Source organism: Pelmatolapia mariae, linkage group LG13 (genome assembly GCF_036321145.2).
Source record: "Pelmatolapia mariae isolate MD_Pm_ZW linkage group LG13, Pm_UMD_F_2, whole genome shotgun sequence".
NCBI lineage: Eukaryota > Metazoa > Chordata > Actinopteri > Cichliformes > Cichlidae > Pelmatolapia > Pelmatolapia mariae.
In genome coordinates, this window is record NC_086238.1 from 37,180,562 (window position 1) to 37,200,047 (window position 19,486).

General features: G+C 43.5%; 1 protein-coding gene across 5 annotated transcripts in view; it reads left to right on the top strand.

Moving 5' to 3' along the window:
• Positions 1–18,517, top strand: part of gbf1 (golgi brefeldin A resistant guanine nucleotide exchange factor 1) — an 86,258-nt gene extending 67,741 nt beyond the window's left edge. For 3 of the 5 annotated variants that reach the window (XM_063491104.2, XM_063491101.2, XM_063491103.2), the window contains 20 exons: positions 3,803–3,885; positions 4,265–4,501; positions 4,801–4,894; positions 5,672–5,848; positions 5,984–6,048; positions 6,330–6,453; positions 6,923–6,994; positions 7,107–7,201; positions 7,285–7,438; positions 10,984–11,209; positions 11,305–11,462; positions 11,652–11,901; positions 12,797–13,017; positions 14,589–14,739; positions 15,305–15,435; positions 15,540–15,641; positions 16,742–16,855; positions 16,974–17,151; positions 17,238–17,420; positions 18,264–18,517. In XM_063491104.2, coding sequence (XP_063347174.1) covers positions 3,803–3,885; positions 4,265–4,501; positions 4,801–4,894; positions 5,672–5,848; positions 5,984–6,048; positions 6,330–6,453; positions 6,923–6,994; positions 7,107–7,201; positions 7,285–7,438; positions 10,984–11,209; positions 11,305–11,462; positions 11,652–11,901; positions 12,797–13,017; positions 14,589–14,739; positions 15,305–15,435; positions 15,540–15,641; positions 16,742–16,855; positions 16,974–17,151; positions 17,238–17,420; positions 18,264–18,517 — 3,069 coding nt within the window. The remainder of the gene's footprint in view (positions 1–3,802; positions 3,886–4,264; positions 4,502–4,800; positions 4,895–5,671; positions 5,849–5,983; positions 6,049–6,329; positions 6,454–6,922; positions 6,995–7,106; positions 7,202–7,284; positions 7,439–10,983; positions 11,210–11,304; positions 11,463–11,651; positions 11,902–12,796; positions 13,018–14,588; positions 14,740–15,304; positions 15,436–15,539; positions 15,642–16,741; positions 16,856–16,973; positions 17,152–17,237; positions 17,421–18,263) is intronic. The other 2 variants (XM_063491102.2, XM_063491105.2) reach the window with 1 other exon arrangement.
• Positions 18,518–19,486: the final 969 nt, after the last annotated feature.

A 19,486-nucleotide genomic window follows, 5' to 3' on the forward strand; every position in this document is an offset into this window, starting at 1 on the left:
TGCACCAAGTGTGAGGCATAGCATCAGCTGCAGTGATGTGCATCCAACACATCAGTATCCCATAAGTCAGTATGCCACCTCTAGACTCAGGAGCAGTGCACGCGCTCTCTGGAGGAATCATCATTCACCGTCTTCTCACCCAGTGGATGAGTCTGGGTTAAGCAGCAGCCAGGAGAACAGTACTATCTGACCAGGTTTAGTGGCTCAGGGTGTGGGGCTGATGTTCAGGCTCAGCTCCTTAGTTTCAGTGAACGGAGCACTTCATGTTTCAGCATGCTGAGATATTTTTGATCATCTCATGCTCCCAACGTTCAGGTGTGGCCCCTTTCACGTCCAACCTGACTGTGCACCAGCGCACAAAGTCCATAAAGATGTGAATAAACAAGTTTGGTGTGGAAGAGGTTTGACTGGTCCTGTAGTGGTCCTGTAGCCCAACACCAGTATGTGCCTCACATATGTGTTTCTGTCCTTCAGAAGAACTGAAGCTCTTACAGCTGCAGACATCACAGGAAACATTGATGGTTAAAGTGGTTGTTGTGGTCCTCATTCACCAGCCTATTGTGCATGAGTAATAATGGCTGAATGAAGCGTAAAACATCCGCCCTGCTACTGTTTCCCACAGTAGTTGAGTAAATACTCGGTGGTCAGCAGGGAGCTCATTAACAGAGAAAAGTCATAATGCTGAGTTATTTCTATGCAATGTTTTAAAGCACAAACATGTTGAGTAGAGAGACTGTCCATGGAAACACTGTGAAGACTATTAAGGTTGTGTTTCAGTGATAAGAAATGAAAAGTCAAATGCATTGGCATGATTCTGTTTGTTGTATGTTATACCTTCATTATCATTTCTTTAACAACGTCAAAATCCTGATTACAATAATCAAACATACTGTAGATAAAGTTTTGCAGCTCTCTCTTAAATATAGATATAACTAGCTCAATGAAAATGGTGAGCTGTTATACTTGACATGTCAGGTGGTGCAGTCAGTGTAAGAAAAATCTTTAATTTAAAGTTCAGTGTTCAGTCTCAAGTTAATAGAGACGTTTAAACTGAAACAGCTGCAGTTAGTCTTTTTACAAGAGTATACACCCCGCGATACCACATCACCACGAAAATAGACTGTAACACAACACTGTCACTGAAACCTGCCATAAATGTTGTAAATATAATGATTGTAATACTACTACTAATGATAATGATAATAATGTTGTTGTTGGCCTTTGCAGCAGTGTATTCTAGCAGAATGCAGTCGGGTGTTGGTGAGGCTGAGAGAGAGTAAAACCAGAACACTGCTTCTGACATGCATGTGTGAAAAACCCATAAACACAAATGAACCCATTCAGCATTACAGCAAATTAAAGAGAAGAACATCGAATAGTTTAGAGCAGCGGTCCCAAACCCCCGGTCCACGGCCCAGTACCAGTCCGTTAGTCGTCTGGTACCGGGCCGGAGAGTTGAGGCTCGGGTGTGAAATTTATGGTCTTCAGGGTTTTTATCGTTAACTCTATTTCCCTGGGTCTTTCCCGTGTTGTAGTTGTGTGTCTTATTTTGAAAGAAATATTTAAGCGATACCATAGCAACCAGAGAGCATTAAGAGGGGAGGATGTTACTCTCAATGTTATTGGCGCATTTCAGGAGGACGCTGCTGATAAAGTTACACAATCACACAGTGAATTTGTTTATTATTATATTTACAAAATACCAGCGTTTTTGTCTCGGTCGTATCTAGAGCTGGGCGATAGAACGATAACGATATGTATTGCGAAATAACTTTTTCTCGATAGAAAAATTTAACTATTGCGATAGACCTCATCTCTCTCTTGCTCTCTTAAAAAAAAAGAAAAGAAGAACAGCCAATCCAAATTAAGTAGCGCAGAGCCGAACCAATCACAGCCGCAGCGTCACGTCACGTGACTTGTTACGTACAGCACAAGTGCCAAGCCGCGCATGTGTGGTTTGGAAGCAGCCAGCCGCTGGTAATGGAGGAAATGAGTGTGTTTCGTAGTGATGTGTCGGTCGCGAACGAAATGGCTCTTAGAGCCGGATTTTTGACGTGAACGACGCAAGCCGGCTCCTTATCGCGAGCCGTGGGGTTTTTTTTTCCTTCTCTCTCTTTCCTCTCTCTCGCACTTTTTTCCCGCTTCACTCTGCACACGAGCCTTGCGCTTTGCGCTGGGCAGAGGGGGGAGGGGCGGTAGTTACACTCACAGTAGCACAGGAACAGAGCGGGAGGGAGAGAGAGAGAAAGAGAGCCAGGGACAACAACGTCACATTAGAAAGGTATAGTAATCATCCACAACTATTTTCAGTTGCAGATGATAAAGGATTCAGAAAGTTCAGAAAGCTTTACAACAAGGAGAGATTGAAAATTTCCTTTTAGTTCTCAGTTTATTTGATATTGACAAAAGTTAGTCAATTTTGTCTGTTCTTCTGTAAAACAAACTAAGATTTATTTTTAGAATTAATATTTTGTTTCTAAGTGGAATTGACAATTTAGTAGTTTGTTTTGTTTGTTCTATTTTGAAACTTAAACGCTTTAGCGGCTGCCTTTTGTGTAGTTTGCAATATTTGCCTTTATTTATCTGAAACTGAAGTTTCATGTTCATTAAGTACATCTACCCTGTTGAACTTATTATGGGAAATAAATATTAAAATCAAGACAAGCTGCTGATTATTTCACATTTTACTCGTGAGCAACGGCACATTTAAATCTTACAAATATAGTTATTTGGCTTATATCGTGATATATATCGTTATCGCCTGAAATGAAAAAAACATATCGTGATATGAAAAAATCTTATATCGCCCAGCTCTAGTCGTATCATTTTATTTTTGTTAAACATGACACATCTGGTGGTTTGACATTCCTCTAACAAAGCTGGTGTTTGCACTGGTGAAGCTGTTCAGAGAGCCCACAGCTGTAGTCAGGGAGGAGGGGTGTATGTCTGTGCTCTCTGCCTTTGGCTGACGGTGTTGAAGCCTAAACTCTGTGTGTGGTGACCAGTTTGTGGCACTCACTGACAAACACACCACACACTTGCTTTCTCTCTTCTTATGTTCACATAGTTAATAAAAGCTGGTGTGTTTCCAGAGTCTGACCTCATCATCTGTTGTTGTGTATTAAAATCTTTTCCATGCGCTTTCAGCTGCAGTTTGGGAAAAACTCACCGACCTCAGGGTCAGACAACACACAGATGTCCACACAATAGTTTGGACAGGGCCAATAAAAGTGGCGCCTAGCACTTCGCTTATTTAGGAGCTTGTTGCAGTATGTAACATTCATCACAGCATGTGTTGGCACCACAGTTATTTTTGGAATGGGAAAACTATGGCTGTGTGCACATCAGATCGTGTTCCCCGACAATAACATGACATGAGTGAGGTTCAGCTGAGGGCAGTGGGATGGTAGGTACTGTGTCCATAAAACCCAGCGTGCTGTTTCCAGCAGCTGCTCCCAGACCAGCACTGATACTGACCGACCACTGTGGGTTTCAGATGGCATGTTCCTGATCCTTAGCAGCATCCTGTTTCTGTGTCTCTCTGTGGCATCGCTGTTTTCCTAATGATGCACCTAAAATATATTAAATGACACATGAGTGCGTCTCCAACCAAGGCCTTTTAACTGTTGGTTTGATGCTCCGTGAACAAAGCACTACATGCCAAAGGATTGGGTATCTTAGCTTAGGTGCTCTCACCGATGTGTGAGTGGAAATAAAAGTCTATTGGTCACATGTTTGAGTAGAGTTTGTAGAGGGAAACCAATGCTGATCACTGCTAACATGATGTTTCACTTTAAAACAGCAATTCAAGAAAAATCTAAAGGGAGTCAATGGAAACAAAGACTTTGACCAGGACATGTTGGAGGATATCTACAATGCTATCAAGTAAGGCGCACAGCACAACTCCCCTGATGTGTTAGCATCTGCTATCAGCAGCCAGACCTGAGCCTCATTTCTGTGCTTATCCTGGTTCAGGATATCTTAGAATTGTTAAAAATGCCCATTACACTGCTTCATTCACCCCATTTAAAAGCAAAAGGTTGATTCTGTTCATCTGCACGTAGCGTTCAATGTTTCTCCTGCTGAAACGCCACATCCGGATGAACAGAATAAGGCTTCTGGGGTTTCCTTACCTGGATGCATCAACACAGATCTAAAGAACTTCCAGCTGTGGAGAAATTTGTCTTTTTCCATATTGATGTGATTAAAGAAGGCAGGCAGCTGTCCCAGGCTCATGAATAGACTGACGTTCTTTCCTTTGTAGAAACGAGGAGATTGTGATGCCGGACGAGCAGACGGGTTTAGTGAAGGAGAATTATGTGTGGAGCGTCTTACTGCACCGCGGCGCCTCATCCGAAGGCATCTTTCTCCACCTGCCGCCCGGCAGCTACGACAATGACTTGTTCACCATGACATGGGGTCCCACTATCGCTGCACTCTCCTATGTCTTTGACAAGAGCCTCGATGATGTCATCATCCAGAAGGCCATCACTGGCTTCAGGTATACAGCACTCAGATGTAGTCAGTGGTAAATGCTACGAGATGCTGTGAGTTGTAGTACAGGCTGGAAACGGCCTTTAAATGTCCACATCCACAGGTTAGCCTGTAGTAGAAGCACGCTCCACCTGCACACAAGTTACTGTTATTAACTGTGGACGGACAAATCGTGTGATTACTGTAGGAGAAACTTTGCCCAAAAAATACACGTTTTAAAACAGGCGTAGTTTTGTCAGGTAAAGAATGCAGTATAAACAGTTTGTGTGTCAGCTGTTAAAGTGTGCAGTCATCTGTGTTTGGCAGGAAATGTGCGATGATTGCAGCTCACTATGGCTTCAATGATGTGTTTGACAATTTGATCATCTCCCTCTGCAAGTTCACCACTCTGAGCAGCGAGGTGGGTCCACAGCTCTGCTTAAATCACTTCTGTTCACAGACACTGCCATAACTTTACTTTTAACACACAGTAAGTGCACACGTGACACTGCTTAGTCCAATCATGTGTTTTGGTGAATCAGCTGAGGCACTGTCACTGTCGTTAGTTTGACGTTCTGCTTCACACAATCATCGTTTGGTGGTTTTTGAAGAAAACCTGAAATCTCTGATACACACCCCACATTAAAAATGTGTACAAAATGTAGCATCTGCTAATATATAAATACTGCTAACACACATAAATAGTGCAGTATAGTACCGTGAACTGAACTGTGATTGTGAGAAAATGTACTGTAGTTTTTTTGTATCAGTTGTACTCCACAGCAAACACTGAGCCATGGCCACATACAACTGTAGTGAGGATGAGTGTGAACACAGCACTTTAAACTTGTACAGACACACGTTTGTTGTCACTAATTAATTCATCCAGATTTCATTCAATGTTCCTGTTACCTGTGTTTCCACATGCTGATGCACTGAGAGGATGTTTTCACATGTGGCTCAGTCAGTACCACTCCTCCACCTGCTGCCATCATGTCAACAAAGAGTCCCCACTGTCAGCACCTTCAAATGACCTTTGTTTAATCAGAGTTCTCAGCTTCTTAAACATCTACAGAAACAACAGAGTTTGGGAATAATCTAATTGTGTTGTCCTGCATGTTGTTCAGTAACAATAATGTATTCAGATGTGTAAATAGTGTTGGAAAGTCTGAGTGTTTGTGTGTCCCCCCACACACAGTCTGTGGAGAATCTTCCCACCGTGTTTGGCAGTAACAGTAAGGCCCAGACAGCCGCCAAGACGGTGTTCGACCTCGCTCATCGGCATGGCAACATCCTGAGGGAGGGCTGGAAGAACATCGTGGACTCGCTGCTACAGCTGTTCAGAGCTGAGCTGCTGCCCAAAGCCATGGTTGAGGTCGTTATTCTGTCCTTGCTTCCTGATAGTACTGCATAGATCATCTGTGGCGTCTACTTGTTGTTTGTTTGGGGTTTTCATTTATAAAGAGAGACATAAAGCTGTGCTGACACCTACTGTTGCCTGTGTCCTCAGGTGGAAGACTTTGTAGAGCCCAATGGGAAGATTTCTCTTCAGAGAGAGGAAACCCCTTCAAATCGGTACACACCAATCTCATCCTCAATCTTTTAGATCAATAAGTGTCACCACATAGTGACTTTTTCCCAAATACTGGTGAACTTGTGTTTTTTTACCTTCTAGAACTGCTTTCAACTGCTCCCATGCTCAGCAGTTAGCTCTGCATGTTTGACATGAGTGAAACACGAGCTTTACGTTTAATTCCCCGTAGAACAGACTGGATCTTTAAAACCAGTACAAAGGCATGTGTTAGCTAAGAGGCCATAGAGTAAAATGATGTTTTCTCCTCATCTGTTACATTCAGTGGCGAGTCAGCAGTGCTAAGTGTTTTCAACTGGCTGACGCTTAGTGGAGCCGAGCAGTCAGGACTCAGAGGACCGTCCACAGAAAACCAGGAAGCCAAACAGACTGCCATCCACTGCATCAAGGTACTGGACTCACCGTGATGTCTGAACACAGTCGAAACACCTGCTGTCATCTTCAGCTTTATTACAAATACAGTTCAACTGAAGGGATATTGTAGCAACAATGACACAGAGCAAATGCTCTGAGTAATCAGACTACCTGTAGTTGGTGTATGTACAGTAATTGGTGCCTAATTAAAACTAGCCCCATGTTACAGTGTCTGACTTTCATTCAGTTATGTGACGACAGCACCAGTGATGGTTTTGGTTTGTTATAATATGAACGTCACAGTCGTGATATTCAACAAACTGGATTTAAACTGGGATCATCTGTGAAAATGGGAACAATGTCAGCCTGCTTAATAGTTTATTTTTACACCAGGGGTCTTTAACACATTTGACCTTGTTGAGGTGTGCACTTTGACCATCACTGTTCAGACAGCTGACACTGTATCGGATCAACATCAGTACGTTTGCTGTTTGTCTCTTCCAGCAATGTGACCCAGAAAAGCTGATCACCGAGAGCAAGTTCCTGAAGCTGGAGTCTCTACAAGAGCTCATGAAGGTTATTATTGTTCAGCACATACTAAGTGTTAGCTTAGTGTTTCCCATTCCAAATACCATTCACCTCATGGTTCAACATAAGCACACTAAATGACCTGGATTCTCCTGTCAAGGCTCTGATATCAGTCACCCCAGATGAAGAGACCTATGATGAAGAGGATGCTGCCTTCTGCCTGGAGATGCTGCTGCGCATTGTTCTTGAGAACCGGTGGGAATAACTCTTGTGACATCGTTTGTGTTGTCAGTGATTTTGAACACAATAACGAGCTGTTTCTCTGCGTTTGTGAGCAGAGACCGTGTGTCCTGTGTGTGGCAGACGGTGCGCGACCACCTTTGCCAGCTCTGCGTTCATGCTAATGAGAGCTGCTTCCTGGTGGAACGAGCTGTGGTGGGACTCCTTCGACTCGCGATTCGCCTACTACGACGAGAAGACATTAGCTCACAGGTATAAAAAGATGCTAAATTATTTCCTGACCCCATCTGACACAGATGTGGTCTTGCAGACTTGGATCATCATCTCAAGTTAGCAGACAGTCTCAGTTTTAGGGCAGCTTAAACCCAGGTAGCTGGATGCTGTTGGTCCAAAGCCACCTGTGCTGTTGGTCTCTTTGACCAGCACGATGACTTTGCTCTCCGATGCATCCATCAGAGTATAAACGTGTGTGAGTGTTAGTTAGAAAGCACTGAAAAGCATAGAAGAACGTGCTGGTGTGAATGGGTGAATGTGGCATGTTGTACAGGACCATGAACAGCACTTTATAGAATTTGGTTTGTGCATAGATTGTCTGACCTGACTGTTAAATGCACAATAGAACACAATGTCCAGAGAACCTTGTACTAGAACTGTGTTGGCATCTTTGGTATTTTGGTGTCTGCATGTCCAGCCCAGCATAGCTGGACTTTCATAGTCATGCCAGTGATCCCACATCTTGGAAGCACTTGAGTGTTTGGAATCTAATTTTCCCATTTGATGTTACATAACCATCTCAGGCTGTGTAGATAAAAGCTTTCTAGTTTTTTATGTGTCTTTGATAAAGGCTCTGAGTTTCACAGACACAAAGGCTACGTCCACACTGGCCCGGATAAATTTGAAAACGGCGTTTTTGTCTGAAAATGCTCCGCGTCCACACTAGCGTTTTCAGTCTTTTTCACAGAGTTGTGCGTCCACATTGAAACGGCCGAAAACGCTTACGTTCCAGTCCTGCACATGTGTGAAACGCAAGAAGATTCGACCTGCCTCATTTTGTCTGCCACTTATTTACTTTCTGGCTCTTTGAAACGTCGCGGCAGAATGTTGTGGAAAGGGTTAGTGTTACCCTAACCCTATCGTCGATGGTCGATATATTCGTCCAATCGCCCAACCTTACTCCAAGCACAGTACTAGTCTGTAATCTGACCAACACTCAATTTACTTTTAATTTAGGATCTAAATAACTTGAAAGTGTTTATTTAGTTTGTTTGTTTGTTTTTAAAGATTATTGAAAGTGTTGCCGTTGTAAAATGGATACAAATTAGCATTTCATTTTAAACCTGTGTTGTTCTATTTTGAATATTGTTGTTCTTTAATAAGGCAAAGTATTTATCCACCACAACACAATCGTTCGAGTATTTGTTACTCGATGCGTTGAGTCAAACAGCAGATTAGTGAGGATTTCAGAAGGATGCAAAGAAAGCAGGAAGAGTAAATCATTTAGATCCAGCAAGCACTTTGAGCCAAGTGCATGTTAGCTCTAAAGGTTTGTTTCCTGTTTCTATGGGGGAGTCTGCATAATGTTGTTGAGTTTACTATTTCGTTAGAATTTACCAATAAAATAAGACTGGAAATATCTGATGTGCTTAAACCAGGGGTCGGCAACCTTTCTGATGATGAGTGCCATCTAAAATTCCCTCAGAAGTCAATGTGCCATATGATTGCATTAGCAATAAATGTAATAACTCTCTGGTCTCCCACTCAGAGACACAGGTCTCCGAGTGTCCAGCATTCAGACGGCTACCTGAGGACACTCTTCGTGTGAGAGAAAATCTGCTCACACAGATATGTAGAGCCAAATACTGTCAGTAAGGCCTCTGCAATGTTCTGAAGACAGTTAAACTTGTCAGGTAGTGATGTCCAGCAGGTGAAAATGCAGCTCCATGAACACGCACAGCTGTGGATTCCAGCTGCGTTCGTAGTTCTGCAAACTTTGACCCCATAGAGTCGAGCTTTTCAGTTCAATCAGCTGCATTTCGATGTCACATTAACTGGCATTAAATCAGCCAGTTAATGCGAGACAAATCCAGCTGCTCATTGAAGCTTTCTGGTTTGATCAGTCTTGAGTCTACGGATATATCCGTGTATTTCCGTGGTGCTGATGCTGCGCTGAGCGGACAGCTGCTGAAGCATTTGAAGTGTCAGAATGTGGAAATTTCAACATCGCTTGAAAAAACTGCCAGCTAGCAACGTCCCTCTCACCGGTAGGATAAGTTATTTTTAGCCAATTACAAGTTGAATGTGGTAGTTGGGCTTGTTAGCTAAGATACCGTCATTAAGAAGAGGCACAACTAATGTGTCTATGCAAGCTAATTTGCAATGTGCACCGCTGGCCCGGCCATTTATTATTCTTCTCAGATTAACTCACTGCGTGTCGTGCCCAGGGCTGGACTGGGACAAAAAAATCAGCCCCGGCATTTTGACTAGAGACCGGCCCACCAGGTATTAAAGCCATAAAGCCTTTGAATGAAAACAAACGCTGTTGTGACAGTGATGTACAGTCTTGTTGGTATATGTATGATTTCTATACATTTTATGTCAGATAAAAACTTTGGTTGTAAGATTCAGATAATTATTTATTCAAAGCGAGACATTTTAAATAAGAATAAGAAAGAAAAGTATTTCTTTGTGCCCCCCTTTCCCTGTTAATGCCCTACCTGGCCCCCTGGCAACACTTTGCTAGACCCGCCCCTGCACAGTTACCAGCTGTCAGCTACTTAGAAAAGGATCCTGGTGTTATTTGTCTCTCAGAAACAGTTCATAACTTCCCTTCAACTCATTCATGTCACCTAAAAGGTAAACCTGTTTCTCCATCACCTGTTCAGCTCTGATGATTCAGTAAGGACATCTCCTGGTTTCATCTTCATGTTTCCCTCTCACCACATATCCAAACCGACATCATGACCAGCAGCTTTACAGCTGTGGCTCCAGCAAACATCAGCTGATACTAGAAAGTAATATTAAATAAATTCTAACAACAGCTGATCAAGCTGTGCTGCTGTTGTTTAGCGCGACATCCGCTGGTTTCTTCTTTCTGGCGCAAAGTGGGCGATAAACAAACAAGAGAGAAAACCCGATCAGCTGATCATTGATCAGTTTCATGATTGAAGGAGCAACAGGAGAGGGAGGGGGAGAGAATGAGAGAAGAAGAGGCAGCTGACAGCGTAAAGACAGAATAAATCCAGCTTTGTGTCTTTTCCATTCTAGCTGAAGTCCGGGACAAACTGTGTTCCTTTTCAGCTCAATACGAAACGCGTAATATTTTCTCTGAATATGAGACGATTCTGTTTTTTACGGGACGGTTGGCAACTCTACTAACTAACCTTATGAATAAAATAAAGTTCACTATCAGTAGCATCATAGCACACACCCAGCTGTATAGAAACTTCGTCATGCTAGCTAGTACGCAGTACGAGTTATTGTAACTGACTGTAAAAAGTCAGCACAACGAAAATAAACTCCACCTAAACTTGGTTTATATCTGACCCAGATAGACTGCAGGTCATAACTTCTTACCTGAAGTTCAGTTCACCTGACACTCGACCGGCGGCCACCTCGGGTCTCTCCTCCTCCTGCCTCCCGGGCAAATGCCCGGTATGCCCGATGGCAGGTCCAGCTATGGTCGTGCCATCAGTTAACCCTTCGCGTGCCAGCTGTGGTACGCGTGCCCAGGGTTGCTGACCCCTGGCTTAAACGATTTAAACAGATTACCACAGTGCTCTCTCGCTGTGCGCCCACAGGTTCTTCTCTCCCTCCGCCTCTTGCTGATGATGAAGCCTCATGTCCTTTCCCGGGTCAGCAGGGAGGTGGCTTATGGCCTTCATGAGCTGCTGAAGACTAATGCAGCCAATATCCACTGTACAGATGACTGGTACACGCTCTTTTCACTGCTGGAGTGCATCGGAGCTGGAGTGAAACCTCCTGTCGCCTTCCAGCTTACCTCGGCCACAGCTGACAATGACACAGGTTCAGCTGAACAAGCATCTAAGAGCAAATAGAAATACATAAAAACATCATGTTAGGAGTTTACATCAACATGTCTTTGTTGGCATTTATTGCAGGTGCCCAGTCAGACAGTGAGCTGTCGTCTCATCATCCTAGTGAAGTGAGTTTAGACCGAGGCTACACATCGGACTCAGAGGTCTACACTGAGCACAGCAAGACCAGGATCCCACGCTCGGCCACTGATGTGGATGTAGCAAGCAGTGGATGGCTCGTGGTTAGCACACACACTCACACCTGCTTCATGAGTAACAGTATGTTGTATATGACACTGAAACTGTAACAGTATCACATATAAAGCCAAGGATATGTTTCTTTTCCTATTTTTATTTGCTAAGCTTAAATTATGGAAAGAACATGGGATGCTTGTTTTATTTCAGATGTTTCTTTACTTCCCCCCCTTTAGGTTGGGAAAGATGACTTTGAGATAAGTAAGACCCCCACAGTAGGGTCAAAGGCTCAGCTGAATCACCCACTGGTCAACCAGTACAGTCTGACACTGGGTCAGGACCTTGGCCAGCACGACACAAAGTCTCTCATCAAGTGTGTGGAAACGCTTTCTTTCATCGTTCGAGATGCTGCCCACGTCACGCCTGACAACTTTGAGCTGTGTGTCAGAGCGATACGAGTGTTTGTGGAGGCCAGCCTCAATGGAGGTGAGACACTAAAGTCTGGTCGGCTTTATCAGAAGAACTTACTACTAAACTTTGTTTACTTAGTACTAAACACGCTGAGTTAAATATAGCAGGTCAGTCACTATATATAGAAAGAGTACTGAACACGTCACCAATTTATTTCTAAAGGTGCGACTGGCATGAAATTCTCACCAGATGTTGGTAACAGCACATTCAGTCCACACATGGAAACACATCAAACCACAGATGTCCATAAATTAAGTTATGATTTAATAATGAAACATTACTTTATGTTCATGAGTCCTCCTCACACGCTGAGGTTAATTATGGAGTTCCACAGGGTTCAGTGCTAGGACCAATTCTGTTTACATTATACATGCTTCCCTTAGGCAGTATCATTAGAAGGCATAGCATACATTTTCACTGCTATGCAGATGACACCCAGATCTATCTATCAAGCCAGATAATATATTCACATTCCAGTTTCTCTCCAGTGTCCGTGGGAAAGTACCAAGAAATGATGAATGAAACATCCGTGCCTCACATGTGGTCAAAAGCTTAGAGACTGTGGATTCAAGCAGCAGAAATGAGCTGATTTTCATTAGTGGTTTCATGGATGATATAAAACAGTGTTGTGCAATTACTGTGTACTTTCCATCGCCACTTAGTGAGACTAGGAGGTAAACTACACTGCATCCACACGGCCACATCTACAGCACACCCAAGCAGCAGCATGCTGGATGTGCACCAAACTGCGAGGGCTCTCTTTTAGCTGCTTGTGGCTTTAATTGTGTTCCCATTATTATAGCATGTTTCAAACCCTTTAAGCAGGAAGGGCAAATATTTCAGACACACATGCTTCTGGTAGATTACAAATGAGATTAGATCTCCTCTCTGTTTCCTCATACTTCTCCAGGTTACCGCAACCACGACAAGAAGAAGAGCCACAAATATGACACCTCCAAGTCTCGGATGAGGAAGAAGGCAGGCGGCAGGGAGAAGGACAGCGGAGGCAGCGTGAGGCGAAGCAGCAGCAGGACCTTCAGCCAGCGCCCATCGCGTTCCTACAGTGATGATGAGGAGGATGAGGGTGTCCCAGCCAGTTACCACACGGTGTCATTACAGGTTAGTCAGGACGTAAGTACAACAGCCCTCTTTACCCTTCTAATGATGAGAACCCAGCTGTCCCAAAGCATCTTGTTTTACCCACACATCTCTGATTCAGTTGAGCATTTTAACGCAGCACTGAAACTCCTCCCACTGAGGACACTGTAGTGTCAGCATGTAAGACGCCTGGTTTGGGTCACAGATGGAGTTTTAGTAGCTTATAAAGTGTTGCACCAGGACTCTTACAGCTGTCATAGAGCTAAGCTGTAAATCCATGTCAGCTGTAAATGTAGCATCACTCCCATTTGTTCTGTTTCTGATGTGGTGATGGGTCAGAGCACTGGGTTAAACGATGTTACCTGTTTATTCTCATTGTTACTGTCAGTGTTCACCAGAGTTTCCAGCTAATTTCAAAGACCATTTCACTCACACGCAGTGTGTCGGTTTCTTTTTCCATGTCAGTGTTCTCGACACAGTCACAGACTTATTGTAAGTGTAAGTAGGTGGAACATGCTGTGTTTAGAGTGTTTACACGTTAAATAGAGAGTTGTGAGCTGTTTCAGTGCCTGATCTCATCCTTCTGTGCAGATCAGAGTGTTGGGGCTTTTAGTCAGCATGTTCAGTTGGATGAACGTTTTTGTGTTGTTGGTCTGGATTTAACTTAACTAACAAATTAATGTATTCACACACACACACACACACACACACACACACACACACACACACTGGAAGTAAACATCACAAACCAAAGTGCAGTTTGTGTCGTGGGGATAGATGTCAGTGCTTTGACCCATCTTCACTGCTTTCTGTACCTGCTACTATGGCTGTTAAACTAACATGGGTTAAAGTTCTTCTCTTATTTTAAAGAGCCTTGTTTTGTAGCCAGTGGGAGATTGTAACTACAATACTTACGTACAAATTAGAGTTTATTTTGTTTTATTCAAGTCGTTTCTTTGTATAAGGACACTCCACCTCCTCTCGGACAAACATGGTGTGTTTTCCTTGATCACATTTACTGATGTCATTACCAACTAATGACACATAAAGAGCAGCTTGTGAAGAACTTAGTAAATGTAACTTCATCTATGATGAAATTAGATGAAAGGAAACTGTTTAGACAAACATTTAAACCACTTTGTTGTGTTCACCAGTAGTTTTGAAATATTGTCCTGTGAATTCATGGAAAAAATAGTCAGCATATTAGTTCATGATGAAATTAATTATTAGCTAAAGTTCCATATAAACTGGTTTAAAATGCATTGACCAAATAAACCATTAACAAGAAGAGCAGTGCTTTTATATTAAAGCATAAATATGAATAATCTCCCTATTATTCACTGTGGTATTCTTATTTAATTGCAGGACTTCATAATATAACGTCTGTATAACATATAGCATAGTCTCCTGTTATGTGATTGCATCAAACTGTTTACTGTCACAGACACCATTAACTCACTGCATCCTTGCTGCTAGTAGTAACTGAGTCAACATCTAAATAGTCTCTACGTGGTTTCGTTCGTCAAGTTTGAACTGCAGACATAAAGCTGGACATCTCCTTATTATTAATGCTGGTTTTTGTGTGTGTGTGTGGGGGGGTGCAGCTCTTAGATCTGATGCACACCTTGCATACCCGGGCTGCCAGCATCTACAACTCCTGGGCAGAGGAGCAGTGCCATCTGGAGGCTTCCAGCAGGAAGATTGAGGCTGATTCTCAGACTTTGTGGACCAGCTGCTGGTGCCCCCTGCTGCAAGGTAGGAAACTATTCTGTGCTCTCTGACTGTCGTGCACACATTCACAAAGTGTGTGTGTAAATATGGCTTGTAGTAAAAAGCCTGGTTGGAGCAGAAAACTAGAGATTTCTGAAGTTAAATTAACAGCTGCAGTTCAGTCTAATAGGTTCATGGTGGATATTCCTGAATCCTGATCTTAGGTTTTGTGTTGTGTATACTACAACATGTCTGAAGTACTTGATGTATTTTTTGTCATAAACGTTTTTTTGTTTCTGTTCTTAATGTAGACCAAATGCTCAGTCTTGTATATTGTCTTACAACATGCTTTTTACAAGACACAAGTATCCGTTCTTTGAATTTCTGGTAGATCTGTATTGTTATAAAGGATCTCAGACCAAGATTGCTCTTTCAGTGTATGTGTGTTACTGTTTCTAGTACAAGGTTGATAAGTCTTTTTTTAGGTGCTATTTTCTTTTTTCCAAACGTTTAGTTTTCTCTCAGATTTCAGTTCTCCTTCAGCTCTGTAATGCAGTTTATGTTCATATCAGTGTCTTCGTCACAGCTCCACTCAATGTCACTCCCACAGGGATTGCTTGGTTGTGCTGTGATGCCAGGCGACCGGTTCGCATGCAGGCCCTCACCTACCTCCAGAGGGCGCTGCTTGTTCATGATCTGCAGACACTTGATGCAATTGAATGGGAGTCCTGTTTCAACAAGGTAAATGCTGAATGTCTGCTAGAGTATGTCCATGCGTTATTTCAGGACTGTGAAGACACCTTTGTTCACTCGTTTTTCATTCGTGTTTCTTTGTTGGCTGTCAGGTGCTTTTCCCCCTGCTGACTAAGCTGCTTGACAACATTAGCCCAGCAGATGTTGGTGGTATGGAGGAGACCAGAATGAGAGCCTGCACGCTGTTGTCAAAGGTTGAAAGCATCACATATTGCACTGCACACAACCACAGTTACACAAGTTAAACCAACATTCCAACCTGCGTCAGATCTATGTCGTAACCGGAACCCCATTTTAACCCTACGCTGACGTGCACCTGAGAAATATAACTACACGTCAGCTAAACTACATGCATACCACAACAATTTGAATGGCATGGAAGGTTGCAGTGTTAGGATACTACGCAAATTAGGTGATAAATTTCCTGCAGAAGTTTAAATCAAGCTTAATATTGTTTAAGTCCCCTAAGTACCACCAAAACAGCCCTGACCTAGATATATATGACAGAGATAGTGCCTAGAATGTTTCCTGTGGTATCTGGCACTGAAACATAAGCAATTGATCAGTCAAGTTCTGTGGGCATGCAGGGCATACAGGACATGCAGGGCATACAAAACATGCAGGGCATGCAGGACATACAAAACATGCAGGGCATACAAAACATGCAGGGCATGCAGGACATACAAAACATGCAGGGCATACAAAACATGCAGGGCATACAAAACATGCAGGGCATACAAAACATGCAGGGCATACAAAACATGCAGGGCATGCAGGACATACAAAACATGCAGGACATACAAAACATGCAGGGCATACAAAACATGCAGGGCATGCAAGACATGCAGGACATGCAGGGCATGCAGGACATGCAGGGCATACAAAACATGCAGGACATGCAGGGCATACAAAACATGCAGGACATGCAGGGCATACAAAACATGCAGGACATGCAGGGCAGCTCCCCTGATTTGGCCTGTTCTTGTGAAGAATGGGATTGTCTTGAGTGTTTGGCGGGCAGATGCAGTTCACATAAACACTGCCTGTAGCAGTTTTCAGGTGGTGCCACGTGTCAAAGATAAGGCCCACCACATGGGTTGCTCAGAAGAACATTACCTTCCAACAAGATCCTGAATTGTATTCCCTTCACCTGTCAGTGCCTTTCATGTTGTGGCTAATCAATGTTAATAAAAGTCGCTCTGTCATTGGTTCATTTTGTCTACATCTCTTTGCTGTAGTTTGAGTTTAGGTGGTGAAATAGAACAGTTTCTTCTGACGTGTGATTGTCTTCTAGGTTTTCCTACAGCACCTCTCCCCTCTGCTGTCCCTGCCTACCTTTGCTGCCCTCTGGCTCACCATTTTGGACTTCATGGATAAGTACATGCATGCTGGATCAAGTGACTTGTTGGTAAGGAGAATATAATTCTTATGTCCACATTAACAAAATGCCATGGTAGTTATGACTGTCACTGTGAGAGAAAGGTGTGTGTAGACTGGTTGACTGTGTTGCCTGTGTGTTCGTGTAGTTGGAAGCCATCCCCGAGTCTTTGAAGAACATGCTGCTGGTTATGGACACAGCAGGCATCTTCCACAGTGCTGACTCTAGGACAGGATACTCGGACCTGTGGGAAATAACTTGGGAACGAATCGTCTGTTTCCTGCCTTTATTGAGGGAGGAGCTCTTCAAACAGACTATCATACCAGGTGTGATGCACTGACATGACAACCTGTAAATTTGAGCTTGTACCGTCACCAGGAGTTTTACCCCATTGTATCATCTTTCATTTTAGATGCAGTACCCAATCCTCAACCAGAGTCGGTGCAGCTGACAACCCCAGCAGGCCGGCCCCCATCGCCTCAGGTGTCTCCACCTCCCATGCAAACACCCGCCCAAGCCCCAGTGAACTCTACAGCGGCTCAAAGCTCCAGCAGGCCGGCCTCACCACTGGAGCCTCCACCAGCCAGTGCCAACGGTAAAACTTCTAAAACTTTCCTCTATTATAGCACAGTATGATCTCCGTCAGGGGACAAATACATGTAGGATATTCATTTGTTTAACGGCAGATGGATAAAATGGCAAAACTTTTAAATGGTCTAAATGACCGTCTGTGTGTAAGTTGAAACCTGATGTTAGAAAACCCACGTGGCCGAATGGCTCAGCCACTATTCAGCTGAGGTCATGGTCATGAGTGGCCTACCACTAACTGTGGAATATTTAGCAGTGAGGAAACTACTGGATGACTGGACTCATTGCACGAATAGCATCCTATCACAGTAGATGCTGGAATTCACCCATTCTTACACACATGGTTGTAAAAGCAGTCTGGATGAAAGCAGCTGGAACATGGCATGTTTCACACACTCAGTATTAATAGTAGTGTGTAAAACCTGAGGGGAATCCTTGCTGCTTCTGCAGGTGGATAATTAGCAACCAGATGCACTTTGATTAACTGACCATCTCATATCCAAGTAGTCAGAAATGTTGCAGTCTGCAGGAGTATTCATGCTTGTGGTAACCCAATGCCAAGTATATACGAGTCTTAAAGAAGTAATTGTTACGGCCCATCGCAGATTCATGGGCCCATATGAAGTCATTTCCATCAGAAACATTCAGGACTGTTGTCAGCTTTTGTAGCCGTGGATCAGCACATTTATCCCAAGGTCAGACCATGCATACTCAAAAGACTGCAAGAAAAACAAAAAACTGCTCCAAGTGAGACTGTGTCGGCCTCACGTTCCATGTTCCAGGCATATCACACTGATAACTGATGTAGAACAGAGACTGAATCATCGTGTTCTCTCGTTTTGTGTTCCAGGATCAGGCCGATCATCTCCGGTCCCCCCCTCGATTCCTCCCATGCCAGTGCCATTAACAACCTCTCCTGTCCAGGGTCCTTCACCTTTAGGCCAGTCCCCCCTCATTCTGCAGCCCCTTGCTTCTCCTCTGCAGGTGGGAGTCCCACCCATGTCCCTGCCAATCATTCTTAATCCCGCCCTCATAGAGGCCACATCCCCTGTACCACTGCTTCCTGCTCCCAGATCGACAACTCCTCCCGACGAGGTCCAGTAAAGTCCAGCTGCCCCCCAGCCATGCTGTTCTCTCCTTAACAACTGGAAGAGCTACAGCTTAAGATGTATGCGACATGGAGTAGTACCACATTTAAAGGAGAAATCCTCCAGAATGGAAACCTGGTGACACCGATAAAAATTCAGCACTGATGTTATTGTAGGAAAAACCCAACAGGTTAAGGTTTGGTTTAGAAACCACACGCAGTCTTTGAGGAGAGGTTAGTGCGATCCACTGAGAGCAATTTACTGATTCCACAATTTTCAGCAGCTTTCACCGTGCATATATTTTAAGTCAGGCAGTAATTTTAAACCCACAGATCGAACTTATCCCCATTGATATATATTTTTGTTTTTTACTGTTGTAAGTCTGTAAACGGATCAACAACACAACGTGTTAGTTGTTCTCTTTGAACTCGGTGGGTGATGGGTTCAGAAAGCTGACTTTGGTTTCTATTTATTTTTTTAAATAAATAGTACAGATGTGTTAAGGACTGTTTCTAAGAGTTTTGTAGTGCCAATAATGATCGTCTGCTTGGGATTGAGTCGTGATACACACAGTGACTGTTCAGGGGTCAGACTGTGCCTCACTGCTTTGTTTTAAGTTTTTACACAAGGATGGAGCCGTACGGTACAGACGAAAACAGACTGCACATCCTGTATATTTGAGACACACACTGCTTATTCAGTACCAGACTGTGTATCGTTTGGCTTTGGATATCAGCAAACAGAGCTCCGTCTTGTAAATAGCTTCTGAGTGAAGTGTTTTCATTGCCCCACCTCGTCTTCAGGATTAGCTTCATGTTGGGAGTAATGAAAACATTTCATCCAGACTGAGCACTGTTATGTTTTTACATCAGAAACACCTGCAGGAGTCCTCTCTTTGCCCCAGGCTGAACTCATAGCTTTGCTCATATATGCCTGTGCTTCACAACAACCTAAAGATAAGAAGGACAGTGAGTTGTGAGGATTA